The sequence below is a fragment of the Sphaeroforma arctica genome (genome assembly GCF_001186125.1).
Source record: "Sphaeroforma arctica JP610 unplaced genomic scaffold supercont1.911, whole genome shotgun sequence".
NCBI classification, from domain to species: domain Eukaryota; class Ichthyosporea; order Ichthyophonida; genus Sphaeroforma; species Sphaeroforma arctica.
The window spans coordinates 1-14,447 of record NW_014039647.1 but is presented as its reverse complement, the minus strand read 5'-3'; the positions used below and the strand labels follow the sequence as shown (position 1 = coordinate 14,447).

Genomic DNA, 14,447 nt, shown 5'->3' with positions numbered 1-14,447 from the left:
ATATATATATATATATGTNTATATATATGTGTGTGTGTATTGTGTGTGTTTGTTTGTTTTGTTGTTGCTGTTACTTATATATATATATATATANCGACACACACACACACATACATATACATACACACACATACACACACACACACACACACGCATATATATATATATATATATATATGTCTATATATATGCTGTGTGCGCACGCGAGGTCTCATATCTACATCCATGACTTCGAAACAAACCTCGGTCGCCAAAAGTCTATACACACCTTAAACTTGCGCCAATATCGAGTCTCGGCTGTTGCTCTTTGACTAAGACGAGGAAAGCGTTTGACCGCCACCTTTTTATATTCCGTTAATTCAGACATCGTCGCTATATTTATGTAGTTTATATATTGGTTACAAAGCGGTGATCTTGGCCTTCAATACAGCCGCAATCGTATGAAGGTGTGCCAAGCAATATTAATATTCCTAGATATCGGAGGACGTACGATAGATCGGCAGTATTCTACAACCTTATCTATGTGATATCGCTTCTGTCACTATCTCAGCTATCGACTCCTATAAGCATTGCCGAAATCTCTGATAAATGGTCCATGTGCAGGTTGGAGCACAAACCTGGTTTGTATTTTTTGAAAAATGCATTACACAATGTGCACGAGCGGATTTTTCGGGCACCAGTTAACCACTCAGACAGTTCGTCCCTCGTCAAACCGTTTTAAAATTATTAGTTTTGAGTGCAGGATAAACGTTTATGCTATAATGTACGATTGGGGGCTCGTAGTTTTATTTTTATTACGTTAGTACGGAACGTATAAAAATAGAATCATTGTGCGTTTACGTGCAACGTTTACTGGATGGATGCAAACCGGCGTTAATCCACCACTTCGGATAGTATGTGCACGTGCGTCCAATATCACAGTCTGTACACACTACACACACAATGACAGAGTGACTTTATTTTATTTTTATTGAATTCAATTTTTCTATACTTCAGACAATCTGCATATATTCTGTAAATCCAGTACTTATCACCCATACCTCAACAGCACTTGCTTCGTAATTAGTGACGAGTGTACTATAGTGAGGTCCTACACTAGTGGTGTTTATATGCTTGTATAAGCATACGCCTCTTAGTATAGTTGTATATATACAGTGCATTTTCTACGCCATCGCACAAGTAGTCATGCCGGCACTAGCTCAACCGGACGCGAGCAACAAGCGTATCAAGCTGGAATCAACACAAGATGGCGATTTTGTACGTGGACGTAAGGGCGAGAGTAAACCAAAACAAAGTATACCCGAAGTGAAAAAAGAGGCGACAAGCTCTGTCGCACTCAAATCCTTGTTTGGTCAGACAGAGCCCGTAGCAGTCAGTAAAGCCGGGAAAAAAAGCAGTGGCAAAGATGCCAAGAGTAAAGATGTAAAAGTCAAGAAACGCGACAAGCATGAGAAGAAAGCTACGACTGTACAACAGCTGAGTATCAAACGCCTGGATGCGGGTACAGTGTGTATGGGACAAATTAAATACGTATCGGATTACTTTGTGCTCGTTACACTGCCCAGTGGACTGTCTGGTAAGGTCATGATCACCGATGTGTGTAGCGAACTCTCAGCAAAGGCTGCCGCAGAGGCGGATGCCAGCGACAGTGATGAGGAGGATAGCGATACTGAGAGTATGCAGGAAGACAAAGAGAAAGAATCCAACTTACCAGAGATGCGCGACTTGTTTTCGCTGGGACAGATGGTGGTATGTGCGGTCAAACAGGTGGTTAAGAATGTAGGCGGAGGTAAGAGAGAGATCAATCTGACTGTAGATCCTGCGACACTTAACAGGGGATTAAAACCAGAGAATGTGCAGAACGGTGGCATTCTATCGGGAGTAGTGACGAGTATTGAGGATCATGGATATCTGGTGTCTTTTGGTGTCGATGGGCTCAAGGGATTTATGAAAAAGACCAGGTACGTATTGAATATATCATAACGTATATCTTATTTAACTGCTTTAGTCGTCGACCCTTAAATATGCACTGGTGTCCCATGTGCTTTCATTTTCACTCTAATCATACTTCATAAACGTTTATGCCCTTTTTTCTGCTCTTCAATAGTTGAATGAGTCAGTGAGTTTTTTTTAATCGACTACTTCGGTTTTGATACTATATGTAACTATACAGATTTTTCGAACCTATCTACATACAAACATATATATGTATGTTATGATGATAAAGATAAGGATGTGTATATATAAACATTTTTTTTTGTCAATTTACAGATATATATTATATATATCAATGTATGTGTGTTTGTATAGATGTATATGTATTTATTTTTGTATATATATATATATATGCGTGTGTTGGGTTATCGCTTGACCCGTAAAGTTTTATAATCATGTGTTGCCAATGTGAAATTCACGCCGCGTAATGCATATGTATATGCGCTACAGCTGCATGTGCAGCCACATCTTTTAAGAACCCAACACGTTATTATATACATCCTGGACACTTGACTATGTGAGTGCACAAATACTTGTATATTGATATTAATATTTTATCGAAAACCTGTTGGAAGGAAATCATGTGTATAGGTGTGCTATGATATATACATATATATTTATATATATATATGCATGTATAATATATTATATTATAATATATATTTTATATTTATATATATATGCTACATTTTAGTGAGATAAATATCGTACTGAATGGATTTGTATTCGCTATTGGCTCGCATGAAATTTACTACTAGTGTGTGCATCATATTCACTTCAACAATGTAGCTATCATGGTCACAGACTTGCATCGTACTTTCATTCTTGAGTATACGGAATGATCGTATGCGTCCAGTTTAAAATGTGAAGATGAATGAGATTATATATGAACTGATAGTTGCGTAGGTGATTGATCACCTATATACACATATGTTGGACACCGTGCGTGTGAGGTTGCATGTAGTGTCGGCAGTATAAGTATCATTGTTTATATATGCATTTTCAGAAGTAAGATACATTATATGTGCCTTCGGATTATGTTGTTGATTTGGCAATACATGTGGGAATATCTATTGTGTCCCTATTTACACATTGACTTGTATACATTACATACTATATTTAATCTGTTGTCTGCGATCTGTGCTAAAGGAAACCATGTGTACACGAATAAAAATCAAATTTGATACTTTCGGAATCGTATAGGAGCGTTCGTATGTATGATGTTTAATGTGTTGCGCAAATATACTGCGAGTTTCGCCACTTCGTGCAGCGATCTACCTTCTTTGAGTATATATTGCCCCGGCGCTTACCCTCGCCCACTTTTTTTCATGTGTATTGGTTTCTGGGTTGAGATTGACTGTAGCTCGTACGCACGTTCACTTCCGTGTTGTCGTGAGGTTCTCAGGGATAGGGCAGCTTTGTATTTGTTGGGCGAAGAAGTCCCGATACACAAATGCTATTGCAACAGCTGATCCGTATCTCATCTCACTGCGGCAGTGTATTATTGTACATATAAATTTGGCGTGCTCGACATTGGTCGATATTCGTTGGATATGAATACACAGCGATATATGATGAACCATACAAAACTCTAAGTAGATACGAATCTGTACTCTCCGCCATCCCTTCTCACGTGTCCATCTGTTCCCGATCCCTCACCTCCACAGTGATACAGAATCTGTCAAGCTGTACGCACCCAGGAAATTTTTTGTCGAGGACATGAATGCCGACGGACGCACTGCCACGGTTGTGCTGGACAGCTTACGCATCAGTTCAGCCGTAGCACGCTCGAGTGGAAACTACACTTACAGCACACTAACCGCAGGATTGCTGGTGAACGCGGTGGTGTCGGAGGTGCTGAACGACGGTCTTGCGCTTACTTTCCTTGGCTTTGATGGAAGTGTTGACCTGTTCCATCTCCGGGAGGTTGTGGACCCGAGTATGCTGGAGCAGAAGTACCCGGTAAAGACAAAAGTAAGAGGGTGTGAACTGCAGCGATAGAATCATTTGCCTGCCCGTCTGTGCATGTGGTTTTTTTTCTTCTCGTTTTTTCGGGGATCGTATGTGCCTTATTCTTTGTGGAGTATTCAGACCACTATGTCATTTTCCTGCTTGTACGACTAGAACTCACGACCTCTTGTGTCTACCCGTACAACCAGGTGCGTGCGCGTATTCTACACATCAACCGAGCCACGAAGCGCATCGGCTTAACTCTACGCCCGGATTTGGTGGGCCTAAAAGCTACCGACTTTGCACCCGTAGAAGTTGGACAGAAATTTGATGGCCTCACAGTAATTCGCAGTACATCCAGTGGACTGTTGTTCAAGCTGCCTGAAGTTGCAGGGGGGCATTACGCATATGCTCATTGTACTCGTATCAGCGATGACAAAGACTTTGAACTGGCCGGGAATAAGAAGTACAAGGTGGGCAGGACGATCCCATGTCGAGTTACCGGGTTTAACACAATCGATGGCGTTGTGAATGTCTCCGCGCAACCGTCGGTAGTAGACCAGAAGTACTATCGCTATGAAGATGTCAAGGCGGGTATGAAGATCGAGGGTACAGTTACCAACATATCGGATTCCAGCATGTACATTCAGATTTCCAAGCAAGTGCGTGGCGTCTGTCCTTCGTCGCACTTCGCTGATTTCCAGCTGAAGAATCCCAAGAAGAAATTCCGCGAGGGTATGACCATCAAGTGCAAAGTCTTGTCGGTTGACTGCGCGAAGCAGCGCTTGGTGCTCACCCACAAGTCCACACTGGTCAAGTCGACTTTGCCAGCCATCACGTGCTTTGAGGATGTCACATCTGGTATGTCTGGTTCTCACTTCAGGCAGATTGGAGTCCCACTTGATGTGCTGTAGCAATTGATTGAGAGGCCTGTGTTCTCCTCGCCGAGTCGTTGTTTACCTAGCAGGCTCTTACAGTAGTTAATGCTGCGCCCCATTGCGTGAGCAGTTAGTGTCGCGCAATACTTTTCAATCTGATTAGAAGTTACATTATTGTTCGTTTACTTATCAACTGTTTTTTTTTTTCGGATATAATATAGGTCTGAAGACTGCTGGGTACATTTGGTCAGTAAAGGAACATGGCTGCCTAATCAAGTTCTACAACAATGTTGTTGGGATTATGCCGAACGCGGAACTCAGACGGGCTGGTGTCACAGACGACATGGTACAGGGCAAGGCTATCAAGGTGATAGTAGTGCGTGTAGATAGCGAGAATAAGAAGTTCTACCTCGCCCTCGCACCAGCCAATGATGAGACCACTGAAAATGTCGATACAGATGCACTCACAAAGGTGCAAACCGGACAGATCGTATCTGGTAGTATTATCGGTAAAACTAAGTTGGGGCTACAGGTGCGTATCCACCCGTCGAATGCGGTGGCGTTTTTACCCGCCACACAACTCACAGACCACCCCACGCATGTTGAACGCTTGCACGAGCACTATGCTAATGTCAAGGGTGACTTGAGCAAGGTGTTGGTACTGCACAAGGAAGAAGCTACTGCTCACGCGCCCGTTAGAATAACTCTATCCATCAAACCATCGTTCTTGCGGTCGGTGAAAGTGGTAGAGTCTGACGACGACGATGAGAGCGCGGCGAAAGCAGAGGTCAGCACGCTCCCATCATCAATTGACCAATTGAGTGTGGGCGCTTTGGTATCCGGTTATGTACGTAGTACCGCCAATTACGGTGTATTTGTGGGTTTTTTGGGTGATTTGACCGGTCTTGCGGGCCTAAAGGATGTGTCTGATAAGTTTGTCTCTAAAACTGAGGAGCACTTCACAGTCGGCCAGTCCGTGATAGCCAAGATCACCAAGATCGACACCAACGCAGGTCGGGTGAACGTGTCGCTCAAGATGTCTGACTGTGCTACACCTATGACTGAGTTATCGCACCACAAGAACTACTTCACGGAAGAGACGCTCCTCACAAACGCCGCATACAAGGCGATGTCGTCAGAGGCTCTGGCCGTTTTGAAGGAAGAGAACATTTCTGGAACTATGAGCGGTACGGTGACGGCTGTGCGGCCTTTCGGTGTGATTGTGGATTTGGGTGGCGGACTTACGGGCTTTGTGACCACGGAACAGACCAAAGGTATGAAGTCTGTGGTAGCTGGTAACGACGCTATGGGTCGCCTGTTGGATGTGGATGCGGCAAAGAAGGTGGTGGATCTAACACTCAGACCTGAAGCGCTTGCCAGCGACAACGGCAAGAAATTGAGCAAGAAGGAGATTGCGGCCTTCCACAAGGCCGTGGAGAAGCACGAAACGGTCGCGATCAATGTTGAGCTGGTTAAGGAGGACTACCTCGTAGTAACTATCCCCAAGTACGACAGTATGCTGGGCGTGGCGCTGGTGAAGGACTACAACGACACATCGAAGCCTTTCAACATATACTCCATCGGACAGAAGTTGAGTGCTGTTATTATATCTCCTCCTGCGCCTGCGAGCACCGACAAGAAGGTGCCGTGTCTGCAACGTTGTATCCTCCGCTTGAATGTCAACAAGGAGAAGAGTGCCGCCGTCGCCGGCGCACACGATACCGTGCATGACAGTAAGCACCGGTTGGCTGAGATGCGCGAGGGTAATATGGTAGAGGCCGTCGTCACGAAGCGTACCGGAGGTCAGCTCAATGTAGATATCGGCGCACATATCAAGGGCCGTGTATTCATCACCGATATACTAGATGATAAGGAGGCTCTGGCCCTGGGTACTAACCCCACACAGCAATACACCAAGGGTGATGTGATCAAAGCACGCGTGGTCGGCTTCCGTGACCAGAAGACCTACAAGACACTCGCAATCACACAGAAGAAAACGAACAGAACACTTGTCGAACTATCACTTCGCCCCAGTGTCGTGGGTGATGGCAAGGACGTCGAGCCTATGAAGATGAAGTACACTCCAGTGCGCGCAGAGTCACTCTCGGCTGGAGAATCGGTCGTGGGATATGTACACGAAGTTGTAGGCGATCACGTGTGGGTGCGTTTGTCGTCGGATGTCCGAGCGCGCATCGGAGTACTGGACTGCTCCCGTGATATCAATGTGCTCTCCAAGCTGACAAAGCACTTCAAAGACGGTATGCCCGTGAGGTGTACCGTGACCCATGTGAATCTGGAGAAGGACGCCGTGGATCTCACCATGCTAGACAGCCCCACGGAGCAGGCCAAGCTAGAGATAGGCACGGAGACGGTGGGCATATACAGACAGATCCTTGCGAACCAGACCGCTGTGCGTGTGGAGATCCCGGGCCACAAGTTTGGCCTGGTGCACGTCACCGAGATGTCGGATGAGTACGCTGAGGATGCGTTTGCCGGTATTAAGGAGGGCGCGATTGTCAAGTGTGTCGTAGTGGGGCTTGAGGAGGATGGCAGGCGTATAAGCCTGTCTACGCGCAAGTCAGCCTTGGCCGGTGACCATGTTGAGGCTATCGAGGCCGTGGATGTGCGTATCGAGAAGGCCAGCGATCTGGCCGAGGGACAGATTGTTAGGGGTTACGTTAAGAGTATATCTGAGAACGGGTGCTTTGTGTGGCTCAACCGTGAGCTGTGTGCACGCGTCAAGATCGCGAATCTGTCGGACGAGTTTGTGCGTGACTGGAAGACTCTGTATCCCCCAGGCAAGCGTGTGACAGGCAAAGTGCTGTCCGTTCAGGAATCCCCGATTGAACGCGTGGAGATGTCGCTTAAAGCAACTGTCTTGGATCCATCTTTGGCCGCTGCTAAGAGTGCATCTGCCGTCACTTTCGAAACGCTTGAGAAAGGCATGACTGTTACTGGCACAGTGCGTGCCATCGAGCGTTACGGCGTATTCGTGAAGATTGACGGCGGCGAGGCTACCCGTCTCTCTGGATTGGCTCATATCTCCGAGTTGAGTGATGTGTCTATCTCAGATGTTACGAAGGTGTTCAGCATAGGTGACGCTGTGAAAGCTAAGGTTTTGAAGGTAAGTTCTGTTCACAAATTAGTACCTGTCGTATTTTTAGAATATATCATATTAGTATCGTGCCAGCTCAGAGTATGTGCATGAAAAGTGATCGTGTGCGTAGAATTGCATTCAGTATTTGTTAAATCTGTGTTCCAAATATGAGGGAAATGAATCTCTTAATATGCTTGTACATTTATGATAGCACATGAAAACCTCGGGCAGTTTTGTGAATAGCATCCGTGACTGGCTCAACTATTCTCAAACATGGTCACTATATTAAAAATTCACTAAAATTCACTGTACAGCTTGATGCATAAAATAAAAATAACTAACCCCGACCGCGTTATCGATTACAGCTTGATGCTAAGAAGAAGCAAATGTCTTTGGGTCTCAAGGCGTCGTACTTTGCTGACGAGTCGGATAGCGAGAGTGATACGGACATGGAAGACGCCTCCGACGATGACAACGCCGCTGCGGCAATCAGTGATGCCGACGAAGACATGGGTGAGGTTGTGCAAGACAGTGATGCCGAAGTCAGCGAGAGTGAGGAAGAAAGCGAAGACGACAGTGAAGGTCAGGAGGAAGAGAAGCCCAAGAGCAAAGGTACCAAGAGAAGCGCCAAGGAGATGACTCCGGAAGTTGAGGTGGACTCGGCCACTGCTCTGCCCGCCGTTGGGTTTGGAATTGGTTTTGGAACGACTCTCGCGCAGACGTAAGTAAACTTGGCAGGTGCACATAGTCTTTTTCAGTCGTTGCGGTGTAGTAGTGATCGTTGATCTCCCGTTGGATTGCAGTGTGCCACTAAGGTCTACATTGCGTTTTATATGATATTTGGACACTTTCCGCATACAAACACTTGGATCACTTTTCATTTATCCCATTCTTGTCCTCGTCCACACAGTGAGGTTGAGGAAGACACAGCGTTGCCCGAAGACGCCGACTCTTCAGATGACGACAGCGACGCGGAGGAGACGGTCAAGAAAGGAGCGTCTAAGCGTCAGAAGAAGCGAGCTGCACGGGATGAGGAAGAGCTTCTGCGCAAGAAGGAGGCCGCTCTACTGGATCCCAATGCGACACCCGAGAGTGCGAATGACTTCGAGAGGCTTTTGATGGGGTCGCCGAATTCATCGTATCTGTGGATCAAGTACATGGCCATGCATATTGGTCAGGCCGAGGTGGATAAGGCGCGGGAAGTATTTGAGCAGAGTATTAAGACGATCTCGTATAGGGAGGAGAGAGAGAAGTTCAACATGTGGAAGGCTTATATGAATCTGGAAGCACAGTACGGGGTGGATGATAGGGCGCTACTCAAGGCGTTTGAGCGTGCAAACTTGTCCAACGATCCTAAGAAGGTGCACTTGCACCTGGCTGAGATCTACAGGACGCTGGATGGCAAGAAGGACTTATTGTTCACCATGTACGAGACGATGGTGAAGAAGTTCAGGGGCTCTAAGAAGATGTGGATTCTGTATGGTCTAGACAAACTAAAGGATGGCGATGTAGAGGCAACCCGTGCTATTCTTAAGCGTGCCTTGAAGGCGCTACCAAAGCGTAAACACATTGCCACTATCATCAAATTTGCACAGATGGAGTTCAAATTCGGAGATCCAGAGAGGGGAAGAACCATCTTTGAGGAGGTGCTAGCCAATTACCCGAAACGTGTGGATCTGTGGTCTGTATATATCGATATGGAGTTGCGGGTAGCTGACGAAGCACATATACGCCACTTATTTAACCGTATAACCACTTTCAATCTATCTACCAAGAAGATGAAGTTCTTTTTCAAACGGTATTTGGAATATGAGCGCACGCACGGCACACCCAAGACGGTCGATGCCGTTAAAGACAAGGCTCGAGCGTACGTTGAGTCCAAAATGCAAGAATAATGTTTTTTAGGAATAAATTATATATTTAGAATCAATGGCGCTGGCTGGTTGAGAGCGAAATTTTTGTGTATATCCAAACTCACATGTTGAATTGATATTATTTGAGTATGAAGCAGTACGAGAAACCATTGTAACTCGACTGGTCGTTGACCGGCCCATGGTATCCGTGTATACACAGCTCGATATATCAAAAAAGAAGAGTGTATTTTAAATGCAACTTAGTCGAAAATCTGCCAACCACGCCTCGCAAAGGGTCAGAGCGTGCAAGAATAACAAGGGTACAATGCTTTATTTCATGATGGCCCCTTATATTCTTTTGGACAGCTCGTCCATTCGGGCTAGTAAGGAACCAACGTTTGCCTCCGTTGTTTGAGAGTTGGTTTTCAGACCACTGTCCACCTGCGTCATTGTTTGTAGGCAACAGAATGAATTAACCGGTGAGTGCTTCGGCAACCGTTGTCGAAATTACGTATGGTGCCCAAATTAATCATAGGCAAACTGTAAACATGCTGTTCGAGCTCTTTACGATGTTCACACAACAGCGCCACATTTCTGTGGGACACAATCGCATGTACATGTCTGTGTTACACAACCACTGATAAAGTCGCAAGTATCCGATAAACTCGGATACTCGAGCGCGAAACTATCACACGCAGCCGTTCAACGGACTAGACTCGCAGACAAGCATGCGTGCACACAAATGCCAGTCATAACTTATTTATCTCATAAATCCAGAGCACTTGAGATGTATGAGAAAGTCACGCACTAATCAAAGCGAATACAATCATTCCAATACCTGTGATAGCAGTTCTTTCATATGCTGAACAGACTCTAACAGGAGCGATTGCCTATCCTCGAACATGGTCACTGTGTTAGCCATGTTCACTGTCTGCTTAGATCAAGAAACAAAGAATTCGACACTGTGAGCCCATTGTCATAACCCATGTCAGTCTTTTGGCTTTCAGCCCAGCAGTAAAAGAAAAAGACTTCACAGTCACCGTCCGACACATCTCGATGATTGTGGGAATGGCGTATTAATGCCGCGAGTTTCTCAAAATTAAAACAAAAAAAGGGTTGAGTTGGTGTACGGGTTCCACGTACCTGTTCATGAGCACTTCGAAGGGTGTGCAGGCGGTCAATAATATCGGGCAGCATCCGCGAATCTGTATCTTGCTTCATCAGCAAATCATAAGCTGCAGATAGCTACAAACGCGGAAAAATTGCGTGTGAAGAAAGGACGGTAGATATATATATTGGCATAGTGGCGGCTAGAGCAGGGCCAGATAATAATAGGAGAGACACACTGTTCCCGTATTATTCATCGCAAAGAAAAGGACACATACCTATCCTACTATTGTTGTGAATTCCAATTCGACCATTCGTATAATTTGTTCTTCAAAATGTACTTCCTCGTACACAAGCGGTTTCTATATACGTACGCAAGCGGCTTCCACATACGTACACAAGTCTATCTATATACTGTCGCTTGCCTACTATACCTTCTCGTTTTGTACCGGCGTCGGACTGTCGGTTCCCCTTGGAGTCTCGCCCGCTGATGCTTGTAGCTGACGAAAAGACGCGAATGTGTAGCTTTCAGTTAACAACGTGATATACTCTTTGCCCAGACCTACACCCACCAAAACTTGATCTTCAGAAAGTGAACTCGAATCATGACATGTCACTGAAGTATTCCATATCGCGGCAAATGTGTCTGAGATTGAATCAGCTGTTAAACGAAGTACATACTTGTTGGTATTTTTTAGTCAGCACCATCATTTTACTCTCGTCCAGGTATTGGAAACGTGCGGCCGCGGTACTCAACAACTCGCTGAGCGAGAGATCGCTACCAGAAATACCCAGCGACCTGGCTAGATCAGTCTGCAGTTGATATGAAAGATGCATAGAGTTGAGAAGCCACCAGTGCTTACACATATTTAGACGCGAATGGGCGCGTAACTATGACAACGTACATGCATCTTGAGGCGTCAATAAAATACAAGCTACTCATGTAGGTATTATCAGTTCATTTAGATGCCAGGGACAAATGTTGCTGTGATTATATCCTGGTAGTTCTCTTCCACAGAGCCGTTGAATATTAGCATGTATATTCCACATCCAGCGAGGGAATATACTTGAGTGAGTATAGCGGGACCGCCTTTTTCGAATCCTCAGCTTAGACAAATATTCGGATACTACAGCAGGAACCATAGTACCCCTGTACATCGCAAACAAGCGTATGTGGTGCAAGACAACTGAGCGCTTTCAAATCACGGGATACGTACCACAGACTGGTGCAAGTTTGGTCCAAGAACAGTTTCAAGAGCTGCTAGTCTCCTTTCTAAGTCGGCCATGTGTGAGCCTGTCGTAAGCGCTGCAACGTCCGGCTTGTAATATAATTCGTACGTGACCCCTAACGAGAGATGATACGAATTATGCGGATGTGAGAGATTGTAGTTCATGAGAGGAACCGCTATGTACAGATTGACCAGACGGTGGCGTATTCATTTGCTGGGGTTTGTCTGAAACTCGGTTGACCGACTGCTGTCTCCATCATCTCTGCTTTGATTTCGTGTTCTAGCCCCACGTGAACTAATCTGCCTGCCTCGCTAACAGATGCGGTATGCGACGCATTCAAACCCACATATTGACTACCACTTTGCTGGCTAACTGAGTATACTACGCTTGTGAGTGGATTAGGCCATGTTGACCTCTGACTTGAAATGCAGATTAGCCTCAATGGCGCAGGCGCCCAGATCTCAATCGGTATTATTCCATAAATATAAGACATGCTGATGGCATTGAAGTATTGGATTTCGGCCTGGGAGCTTTGATGCGTATTGATGTATCCCACTTTGTCCACATACCTTCTGCCTGTTGAGGAGCCGGTGATGACATATCTGTGTCTACCGCCTCGGCTGTTTGCATCGAGGTTTGCTTATACTGGTTAAGTTTGTCAATCAGCCGACGCGTGCTCTGATATGGGATGTCGGATAGATAAGTGCACTCGCGTATAAGGATAATAAAAAGGGGAGAATGATAAGAATCGAGAGAAATCGCCTTCGAATTGAAAAATTCAGTTCATAAATATACCTCGTCACTGAACGCATTTGGCGTAATCATTTTCTCAGCAACGCTCAGCTTTTGAACCATGGCACTGACTTCGTCTGTCAGTTGTGCGGTTGTTTGACAGGCTTCGTGGTCTTTCTCTTGAGACTTGATGTCCATCTCCTTGCCAGTACACAATGAACGGTTTGGATAAATTTAAAGCAGTCGCACATATTCTGCCAGTAGCTGCTTTGCTGATTCATTTGCTCGATGACGAGCATCAAATGAAAATTAGTTTGCACTCGTACCATTGCTCATTGCCACAAAGCAGATGGCACCGGAAGAAATCTAAAAATTCGAAAACGTGCGAAACCACACCCGACCGATTTCCGAGGCTTTCAACTAATCACATCATTATGCCACTACATGATCAAAGGCATAATGGATCATACCTGTGCCTCGTGTATATCTTCCGAGAGTAGTTGTACTTCAGCTTTGAGTCGATTTAATCTCTCGCTTAGGCTTTCCTTACCCTGCGTCATATTGAATGGTCATAATAGTGATTTTCAGCAGCCTGAATTCTTATCCTTTCAAATTACAAAAATAATTCCCCAAAAACATCTACCGATCATCAGCGGCAAGCATGATTTGAGAGACTGCACTGTTTGAAAAATCACTCAAACATAGTATCTGATACACACTCGGGCAGCACTTGCCGATGATTGCTTAGCACAGTACCTTCACATAAAACTTATCTGCCACCTGCACCGAAGCGCCGCTTGCATCTACAAAAGAGAATCAGTGGTAATGAGATCGATGGTTTTCACAAAATATATCTGAACTATCTATTTTTTGCTGTATATAATTCGCACGATGATTTTTTGATAAAATATTTATGCATGTCTCCCGGTTAAAAATATTTCACACAGTAGAATAACTTGTGCAATTTGACGTACATAATGATGGGACGTTAACTAGCAGCTTCATCGATCGACGTACCATATAGCTGTTTCCCTCTGTTGTTTCGTATCTGTTGGAAGTCAATCTCTATATCGTCTTCAACATCGTCCTTGTCGCGTCGGGATGGCAAAGCATCTCTAGAATGAGTAACTCTCACGTATCGTCGTCATAGCCAAACCGAATCCAGACAGAGATAAAGAACTGGTACTGTACATAGAAATATCAAAACAAGTCATCGTACCTCGATCGGAAAAGATGGGGCTCTTGTGTTGTTCACGGCTTTGGCTTCGTAGAATTCTTGCGGAAGCGCAAAGTCCTGGGAAAAAGTGTAACGAGGAGTATGGGGCATATATATTGAGACATTATGATAGTTTTGTGTAGAACATAGACTGATGACAATGATATAAAACCAGATTCATGATTCCATCGTATGAAAATTTCTCATTTTGCTTTTATCACTTAGTGTGTGTATAAAGCCACCCGAAATATAAGTGCATAAGCTTATAGTATATGTACTTCGTAGTGGATGGGAAATCAATAAAAATTTACTTCAACCCACACTATGTCGAATCATACACAGCCTAATTAAAACTGACGAAACAAGGTAATACCAAGATAATTGAAAAG

General features: G+C 44.9%; 3 protein-coding genes across 3 annotated transcripts in view; 1 reads left to right on the top strand and 2 right to left on the bottom strand.

Moving 5' to 3' along the window:
* Positions 1-532, bottom strand: part of SARC_09220 (hypothetical protein) — a 5,242-nt gene extending 4,710 nt beyond the window's left edge. The window contains exon 1 of the mRNA XM_014296774.1: positions 269-532. Within this exon, the coding sequence (XP_014152249.1) occupies positions 269-367 (99 nt within the window). The 5' untranslated portion in view covers positions 368-532. The remainder of the gene's footprint in view (positions 1-268) is intronic.
* A 480-nt stretch (positions 533-1,012) lies between these two features.
* SARC_09219 (hypothetical protein) lies at positions 1,013-9,870 on the top strand. Its single transcript, XM_014296773.1, has 6 exons — positions 1,013-1,961; positions 3,663-3,969; positions 4,155-4,806; positions 5,045-7,947; positions 8,286-8,641; positions 8,831-9,870. The coding sequence occupies exons 1-6, from the start codon at positions 1,186-1,188 to the stop codon at positions 9,813-9,815; spliced, it is 5,979 nt and encodes a 1,992-aa protein (XP_014152248.1). The 5' UTR covers positions 1,013-1,185; the 3' UTR covers positions 9,816-9,870.
* A 221-nt stretch (positions 9,871-10,091) lies between these two features.
* Positions 10,092-14,169, bottom strand: SARC_09218 (hypothetical protein; the record flags this gene model as incomplete). Its single annotated transcript, XM_014296772.1, has 12 exons — positions 10,092-10,214; positions 10,612-10,704; positions 10,917-11,018; positions 11,315-11,380; positions 11,562-11,693; positions 12,098-12,225; positions 12,680-12,788; positions 12,906-13,043; positions 13,313-13,393; positions 13,599-13,645; positions 13,860-13,929; positions 14,062-14,169. 12 exons carry the CDS (start codon positions 14,167-14,169, stop codon positions 10,122-10,124), a joined length of 1,167 nt encoding a protein of 388 aa, XP_014152247.1. The 3' UTR covers positions 10,092-10,121.
* Positions 14,170-14,447: the final 278 nt, after the last annotated feature.

Excerpts from the sequence above, each read along its gene's own strand:
- SARC_09219 (XM_014296773.1), top strand. The coding sequence starts at position 1,186 with ATGCCGGCACTAGCTCAACCGGACGCGAGCAACAAGCGTATCAAGCTG. Across the intron at positions 4,807-5,044 it reads CTTTGAGGATGTCACATCTG|GTCTGAAGACTGCTGGGTAC; the intron begins GTATGTCTGGTT and ends GATATAATATAG. Across the intron at positions 8,642-8,830 it reads GGAACGACTCTCGCGCAGAC|TGAGGTTGAGGAAGACACAG; the intron begins GTAAGTAAACTT and ends TCGTCCACACAG.